At 56.6% G+C, this 8,701-nt stretch overlaps 1 protein-coding gene across 1 annotated transcript; it reads left to right on the forward strand.

Moving 5' to 3' along the window:
• The first annotated feature begins 2,490 nt into the window (after nt 1-2,490).
• On the forward strand, nt 2,491-7,700 carry ERAL1 (Era like 12S mitochondrial rRNA chaperone 1). The gene is made up of 11 exons (XM_017832634.1): nt 2,491-2,587; nt 2,799-2,987; nt 3,077-3,204; nt 3,318-3,395; nt 3,564-3,610; nt 3,956-4,017; nt 4,433-4,545; nt 4,974-5,366; nt 5,850-5,999; nt 6,217-6,297; nt 6,585-7,700. The coding sequence occupies exons 1-11, from the start codon at nt 2,500-2,502 to the stop codon at nt 6,705-6,707; spliced, it is 1,452 nt and encodes a 483-aa protein (XP_017688123.1). The 5' UTR covers nt 2,491-2,499; the 3' UTR covers nt 6,708-7,700.
• Nucleotides 7,701-8,701: the final 1,001 nt, after the last annotated feature.

Here is an 8,701-nt window from a genome sequence, read left to right on the forward strand (position 1 = left end):
CAAGTATGACCAGGATCATGCACAATGAGGGGACACAGCCCTTGGGGACACGTGTGGTCGGGGGGGCATGTCCTTGGGGACACACAGCTGGGGGATACCTCTCTGCAGGAGACACATACCCCTGGGAGGAGGGTGCACTCACAGAGGGGACATGAACTCCCAGGATACTTGTTCCTGCAGGGAACACATCTTATTTGGGGGGACACACTGCATGGGGACATGTCCCTCAGGGGATACAGCACTTTGGAGGTCACCCACCCCAGGGGGACACAGGCTCCTCACCTGGCAGTGCCTGTGCAGAGTGACCCCCTGAACCCACATGTCCCACCACCACCATCCCAGGCCCCATCCCCATGGACTGCCACCCTGCCCCGTCCAACACCACCCCACCGTCCAGCAAGTGGGAGCCAGTTTGCAATGGATAGCTCCCCATTTGGGTTCCCCACAGCTATGGGAAGGGACAATCCTGGTGACCACAGGGGTCAAGGTAGGAGGGTGGGGGATTTGTGGGGGCCAGTCCTATATGCTGAATGCACAGGGGGTGACCCCCCGCAAGCCCCTCATTCCCAACCCCCCGTGGGCAATTGCAGGCTGGCAGGAGCTGCTTGGGGCTGTGCCCCCCTGGGCAAGAAGGGGTTAAGGGCCCCGTCCAGCTGTGCAGTGCAGATGTGAGATATGCGGCAGAGCAGGTTTTATAAGGCGGGTACAGACCCAGCACCCCACAAAACCCCAGTGCCACCCCTATAGGTAGGTACCACCACCTGGGGAGCTGCTCTCCTGCTCTGGAGTGATGGGATTTGGAATACCCCAGGAGGGGTTAGGGGAATGCTGGAGTGGGGATGCAATTGGGAGCCTTCACCCCACTCTGGAACAGTGGGACTGGAGGGCAGAGGTGGGATAGGGAATTGTTGGGGTCAGGAGATTGTTGGGAGCCCCTGCTCTTCTCCAGGGTGGTGGGAATGGGGGGACAAGGAGGGTGTAGGGGGGATGCCTGGATGGGCAAGCCACTAAGAGCCTCCATCCTGCTTTAGGGTGGTGGGATTGGGAGGGATAATGAGGGAGTAGGGGGGTGATGGGGTGGGGAGGCCCTTGAGAGTCTCTGTCCTGTTGTGGTGCAGCAGGACCAGCGTGACAGGGATGGGGTGAGCAGGACAGCGAGGTGGGGATGGGGCGATCCTGGTGCTGCGCTCCCTAACCAAGCTCTCCCCGCACAGGCTCCTCTCCCTGCTCCCTGTGCTGCCGCCGCTCCGAGCAGGATATCATCGTATACTGTAAGTTGGCTATGAGACACTACAGTATAGATGATGTACTCCCCGGGCTGCACCGACCACCCGCCCGCCAGGACACGGCGTGGGACCGCGACGGGGGGCACCGGGGGCGGGGGGGGAGGCGGGGCTGGGATGTGGGACAAGTGTGCGGGGTAGGGAGGGTGGTGGGATGGGGCACCGCGAGGTGTGAGAAGCTCGGGGCACCTCCAGGGATCCGCGGCCGGCGGGGAAACCGTTACCATTACTGAGTTTAGTAATGGTAACGGTTCTGCCGACGGCCGGGCACGCGGCACGGAACGGAATGGCACGGCACGGACACGGAGATGGAGCGCCGGGATCGGGCACGGGACAATAAAAGGGGGTTACAGCACCGCATCTCTGTCTCTGCTTCTTCACCACGTCCCCCGGGGACTCCAGGCCCGGTGGAACTGGGTCACTGGGGTGGACTGGGGAGCTCGGGGGTGCACTGGGTTGCAGGGTGGGAGAGGGAATTTTGGGTGCATTTGGGTGTAATGGGGCACGGGGGTACCTTGGGGTGCGGTGTGGGCAGGGCGTTGGAGTGCAGGGGACAGTGGAGCCCGTTGGGTGTGTTGAAGGGAGCACTGGGGAGAACTGGGAGGCACTCCTGGGTGTTGGGAGAGACTGGGGAGACCCGGGGAGTGTTGGGGTGTAAGGGGAGCACTGGGAGGCACAGGGTTGCATTGAAGAGGGGAACTGGGAGCTCTGGGGCTCACTGGGGAGCACAGAGGAGTATTCAGATACATGGGGTGTGTTGTGGGGGGCACTGGGCATCCTGGGGTGCACTGGGATGGAGTGAGGAGGGTTGTAGGGAGAACTGGGACATACTGTATGCCCCAGGGCACTGGGGCTCACTGGACTGTGTGGTGGGAACGCTGGGAGCACTGGGGGTACGGGAAGCACGGAGGGCACTGGAGGCATTGGAAGCACCGGGAACACCGGGAGCATTGACGTCACTGTGGGCACTGGGAGCACTGGGGGGGTCACTGGGATCACTGGGGTCACTGGGAGCACTGAGGGAGCACTGCTCGGCGGAGCCGGCAGGGGGCGCGCCCCGCTCCCACCATCCCGCCCAGTCCGCTTCCTTCCCATAACCCCCTGCGGCAGAGCGGCGCGCTGGCCCCGCCCTCCCCTCGTCTCTATGCTCCCGCACTGGCGCGCCAATGGGGGCGGGTGCCGGTGGCGCTCCCGGCGTGCCCCGCGGCGGGGCAATATGGCGGCTTCCATGGCCGCGGCCGTCGCCCGCGCTCTGCGCTGGGGCAGCGGGGCCGCCACGACGGGGCCGCTCCTGCTGCGAATAGGTGCGGCGGGGCCGTGGGAGTGCTTGGGGGGCGGCCGGGGACGTGAGGCGGCGAGCAGGAGAGGGACGGGCGCTCCGGTGCTGGCCCAGAAGCCCTGTAGAGGCTGCGGGGCAGCAGCGCTGCCCAGGCGCTGCTGCGCGGGGAGGGAGGGGACAGCGAGATTTGGGGAAGTTTTCGGTATATGCAGTGTTTGCTGGTGGTGTCCTTCCAGGCTGCCTCCCGGGGAGCCGCTGGAGCGGGAACTGGGAGCTGGGAACTGGAGCAGCGCTGGGCAGGATCCTGAGCGTCCCTGCCCGCTGGAACGGGAGCAGCTCGGCGCTGGGCAGCTTCTTGGGCATCCCCGCCGAGGCACCGCCCGCCCCCCTGGGCCAGCACCCGCCACCCGTGGCCACCAGCAAAGGTGAGGTGGTGCCCGGTGCTGCCCCTCCTGGACAATCCCGACCCGCCCAGGGGGTTTAGCAGCGCTCAAGCCCCTCCTTTCCCCGGCAGAGGAGCAGAAGCAGCTGTTGCAGCACCGGCCCGACCAGCCCAAGAACCCCAAGGTGCTGAGGATCGCCATCATCGGCGCCCCCAACGCTGGAAAATCCACGCTCTCCAACCAGCTCCTGGGCAGGAAGGTGAGGCTGGGCTGGAGCAGCAAGTTCAGGATGATATATTGCCTTTTTTTTTTTTTTTTTTTTTTTTTTTTTTTGCCATATTCTGACTGTGTAACATGTTTAATTTCCTGCAGGTTTTCCCAGTTTCCAAGAAGGTTCACACGACCCGGTGCAAAGCCAGGGGTGTCATCACACACGAGGACACACAGCTGGTGAGCTCCCAGAGCTGCTCCTGCCTGGGGCACTGGGCAGTGTGAGCCAGTAAGGGCAGGGTTTGCTCATCTCTGTCCTGTGGGATCACTCCTCGTTGCACAAATACGAGTTTTACCCTGACCACTAACCACAGGCAAACTTACAGGATCTGTCTTTCCTCTTTCTAGATCATTCTGGACACACCTGGCCTTACTAATCCATTAAAAGTCAAAAGGTATCACCACTGGAGTGGGGAGAGGGAGGCTCCTGCCTGTCAAGGGTTGATAAAACCAGAATGTGATTTTTCACTGTGCAGAGTTCGTAAAATAGGAGCGACAGGAATGTGTATTTTTAGCCTTATTTTGCCTCATTTATGGTTGCAATTTCAGTAGCACACAGCGCCTGTGACATCCCTGTTGTGTTTGGTTCTGCATATGTGACAAGGGATGTCACAGCCCCTAAAACAGCTTTGTGGCATCTGGGATGAGGGAAAACTCTGGGTTTTTTCCCCCATGTTGAGGGGAAGTAACACAATTGTAACTAAGTGTGTCTGGTTGACTCATTTTCATGTATCTTTCAGACATAATTTAGAGAAAGCCATGCTGACGGACCCATGGGACAGCATGAAACATGCGGATTTAGGTGGGTCCTCAACTCCTCTTGGAACAAACCAAACCCTTTTCTGCCACACAGGTTTACAGTTGTGGTGTCTGGGCGTTTGCTGGGCAGCCCTGGGAGTGTGAGCTAGGAGGGAAGGGCAGAGAAAAGATTTGGAATGTTGAGCTGAGGAGTGGATAAAGACTGCCTGGTGCCGAGGGGGGGCAGCTTGGGGTAATAATTGGGCTTGGATGTTAAGTTTTAGCCTGTGTGATGTCATTTTGATGGCAGGTGTAAACGGCATTTTAGTGTTTTACCTGTTAAAACTCTTCTTTTTGTGATCTCCTGTGGAAGTGAGAGAAGAAGCGGGAGGAGGGGGGATGACCACAGACTCTAAAGCTGCAAGTGAACATTCTGGAAAAGGCAGGTTCATCCTATTTCCCTCCCTGTCTCCTGGCAGTTCTGGTTTTGGTGGACGTGTCGGATCACTGGACGAGGAACGCTCTGAGCAAAGAGGTGCTGAAGTGTCTGTCACGGTTTCCCCACATCCCCAGTGTCCTGGTCCTGAACAAGGTAAATCCTGCTCATTCTTCCTGCCTTCTTCAGACACCACCTGACAACAGCAGCCATGGTTTTTTGGGTCCCTGGTGTGTTAAAGGACACTGGTTTCCCCCTCTGCTTCAGCATATTGCAGTGTGTGTGTGTACATGTTGCATGCACTGGTGCTGTGCTGCAGCCTGGCTTTTAAATCCACCTGGGAAGAGGAGCTGGAGTGGGGTTGGCCAGACAGAATCTCAGCAGAGTTGACAGGTTCTCAGCATTTGGACAAACTGTACTGGCACTGGTGACACACTCCTGGTCACCAAACTATCCTGTCCTATTGCAGGAGCCTTGTCCTGCAGCAGCTACTTCCCTGAGTGATTTATTCTGGCTCCTTTAGATCCAGGGCCCAGCTGCTCAGCTCGTTTAGGACAAATCCTGACACCTTTCTCTGACTTTAGGTGGACATACTAAAGAAGAAGTATCTCCTGCTGGACATAGTAACTGACCTAACAGAGGGAATTGTAAATGGAAAGAAACTGGAAGTGAAATCTGCATTTAAAGCTGATTCCAGTTCTTCAGCCAAGCCTCCTCTTCAAATCACTCGGGCTTTTCCTCCTGGGAGCAGGGCCCCAGAGTCTCCCTGTCGGCAGGAAATGGATCAGGCCCGGGAAGGCTCTGGTTTGGACAACAGCAGTGGTGTGAGGGATGCTAAATCCAGCCCTATCACAGAGGAAGCCCAAGGGCCAAAGCACTATGGACACAAGGATCTAAAAGATATGAAAGGCTGGCCAAACTTCCGGGAGATCTTCATGCTGGCAGCTCGCAGTGGGGAGGAGGTGGATACACTCAAGGTAACTCTTAGCTTGTGTCACACCTTGAGACTGGTGTGGGACCCCAGCACTTCATCCTGAGCTTAATCTCCTGTGAGGAAGTAGCAGAGCTGCTGTTCCTGGCCTGGGATGGGGGGAAACTGTTGTGTGTCAACATGGGGATATGTCTGTATTGCGTTTCCAGAGTTTTCTGTACAAAACTCTCATTTGGAGCTCTCCAAAAAGCAGCTTGCTCAGAACAATGACAACCCACCATTCATTCTTTCAGCTCCAGAGGTGCTGTGGGCTTTTGTAACTCATGCAGACGGCTCTAGGGAGGGGTGACCCTTTGGCAGGGCAGGAGTTTCAGAGCTTCCTTTTCTCCTTTCCCTGCCAAAAATACCAAACTCCTGCTCTGGTGCCAGGCCAGCAGCAGTGCCCTCACTGCAGAATGAGCACAGAGGTGTTGGCACCATGCAGGTGGTACCTGACAGCTGACTGGGGGGGTGTGTGTTGTGCCCACAGCAGTACCTCCTGATGCAAGCCAAGCCAGGCCCCTGGGAGTTCCACAGCGATGTCCTGACCAGCCAGTCACCTCAGGAAGTCTGTGACAACATCATCAGGGAGAAGGTCCTGGAGTACCTGCCCTTGGAGGTGCCCTATGGTGTGACTCAGGTGGGAAGTGTGCACAGGCAGATCTGCCCAGTTTTTAACTGGAAACATTGGGCTGTGTGATGAGAATCCCTTAATTTGGATCTGTGGAATCTGGGGTGACTCGATATTTGCACTTCAGGTGCTGTGAGGCCCTCCGTGTGCTGGTGTCACCAAGGGAGTGGTCTTTGTGGTTCCTGAGGGTTTTCCAGGATTGCTAAGTGCACTCTTGCTGTTGCAGGTGACAGAGATGTGGGAGGAAGGAGAATGTGGGGAGCTCCTCATCGTGCAGAACCTCTTGGTCCCAAGGAAGGCTCATATGGTGAGCGATGGAAGAGAGTTGGGGCACTGGGGAGGGTGAAGGGAGGTTCCCTTATTCCAGCACACGTGCATCCTTGCTATGATCCCCTCTCCCTCTCCTTTGGGAAGAGCCACATGTCTGACACAGAGTATTCAATAGTAGCTTACACCTCCCTGGAGTAGCCCATGGTTTGATCTTGGCATTTCCCTTGCTGCTTGTGGCTGTGCTGTCCTCCTTGGGTGATTCCTCCCTGCAGCTGGGCAATGTAAGGATGAGTCTGATGATGTCTTCTCTGGGTTTTAATGCAGAGGATGTTGATTGGAAGAGGAGGGAAAGTCATCAGCAGGATTGCTCAGGAGGCTGGGCAGGACCTGATGAATGCTTTCCTGTGTGACGTCCGCTTGAAGCTCAGGGTGGAGGTGAAGAGTTGAGTGTTTTAAGAGCCCCTGAACTCTCTGATCATCTGGAGAAACAGATCCTATATTCCCCTGCGGATATCTTGGCACCTCTGTTCAGTCCAGAAACAGAGGATAATGGACTTAATAAAGTGGGCTGAAGTGGAATATATTATTCTTTGAGAGAATGGCCCAAACTGCAATAGATCTTCAGATTCTCTACTGCACCTGGCCTTGTGGAAGCTGGGATGGACATCAGAGAACCAGCTGCACCCATGGTTCTGCATTTACAGAGCTGCCATCCACCTCTTTTGGGCTGTGTCCTGCGTTCTTGCTCACAGGTTTTTATACCTGGAAGTTCAGGAGCATCTCCTGTCTTTTAGCAGACACAGAGTTGCAGTGAAGGATGATTAGCACACATTTGTCTTCTCTTCTGAAGGCTGAACCACTCCAGTGTGATCACACAGGAGGAACACGCTACCCCAGCCCACACTATGGTCTTACATTGGCTTTGCTCCCTGCCCTGTTGAAGTTCATGAGTGTAGGGGATCAGTTTAAGGGATTTGCTGGCAGCTGAAACATCTATAATGCCTGAAGGGCTTGTCTGTTGTGCAAAACCAGCATGGACCCCCTTTTTAGGAATTTGAATATTTTATTGCACCAGAGTTATTTCAAAGCCCTTATTCTTTGCACCAAGGCTGCAGATACAAACATAGAAACTGTTGCAGCTAAAGAAAAGCCCAAAGTGGGAACAGCAGCAGGTTCTGCAGCTCGAGGGTAAGGGGTTGGGGATGGACAGTAACTGGCACGGATGAGGCTGGAGGAGCAGGGCTGGACCAGTGAAAGAGATGCTGTTACCATTCTGAGCTGCTGAAGGATTCTGGAGTGTGAGATATCTCAAAACCGGGTTGGGAAGCCTCCATGGAGTGTCCTTCCTTGTTTCCCAGGATGTAGGGGCTGCTGTGGTCCCTTGAACGCTGCTCTCCAACTTTTGTATTTTCCTTGCAATAAAATGAGGTCTCAGCACAAGTCATTGTTCTCTCCTTTCTTCCTCCCTGGCATCGAGACCTCACAGCCATCACCTTCCCTCCATTTTATTCCAACCCAAAGCTTTTATGTCATTCCTCCTCCCCAGCTGAGCTTAGATCCCATTTCCTGAGCTGCGGCATCTGAAGGTTACACCCTGTAGGGGAAAAAAGCTGGCTAAGTGCGGTTGGGGGTGTCTCAAGGGCTGGGGTACAAGAGCAAGGCTGTGCCCTCTGTGTGGCCACATCATGGGAGCCTCAGGGTTTCACTGTGCTGCCGCAGAGCATCCCAGGCTGCTTCCAGGCAGGAGAAGGGATGGATCCGAGTGCCCAGAACAACAGCCAGTCCTGGGGGCAATGGAAATGTGCCCAACATGGGAAGAGGTGAAGTTTTATGCCTTAACGAGCTTTGATTGTTAGGTTAATTATCCCACTGCAAGACAATCGAGAGTGCAAACTGCCCTTTCCCCAAGAGGAACAAACGTCCCAGAGCGCAGGGTACTCTGACTGACCCCGGACGATGGCGAGGACACTGCTGAGGCCCCCTTGGTATGAGCAGCGTTGGGGCCGTGGTGGAGCCCCCTGTGTCCCCCCCCACCTTCGTGATCCTCCCGCGTCCCCTCCATGTCCCTTTCTATGTCTCCCCATGTCCCCCTATATGTCCCTCCCATGCTCCTCTGTATATCCCTCTTATATCCCTCACTATGTCCCCCTGTGTCCCCTCCATGTTCCCCCTTCCCCCCTTGTTCCCCTTTGTCCCCCCATGTCCTCCCTATGTCCCCTTCATGTCCCCCCGTGTCCTCCCTTCGTATTCCTCGATGTCCCCTACATGTCCCTTCTGTGTCCTTCCCATGCTCCCTACTATGTCCCCCGTGTCCCCCCCCGTGTCCCTCCCATGTCCCCTCCATTTCCCCCCCCCTGTCCCCCCCGCCTCCCCCCCCCCTCCCCCCCCCCTCCCCCCCCCCTTCCCCCCCCCCTCCCCCCCCCCCCCCCCCCCCCCCCCCC

This window comes from Lepidothrix coronata, unplaced genomic scaffold (genome assembly GCF_001604755.1).
Source record: "Lepidothrix coronata isolate B3197 unplaced genomic scaffold, Lepidothrix_coronata-1.0 Scaffold203, whole genome shotgun sequence".
In the NCBI taxonomy this organism is placed as follows: domain Eukaryota; kingdom Metazoa; phylum Chordata; class Aves; order Passeriformes; family Pipridae; genus Lepidothrix; species Lepidothrix coronata.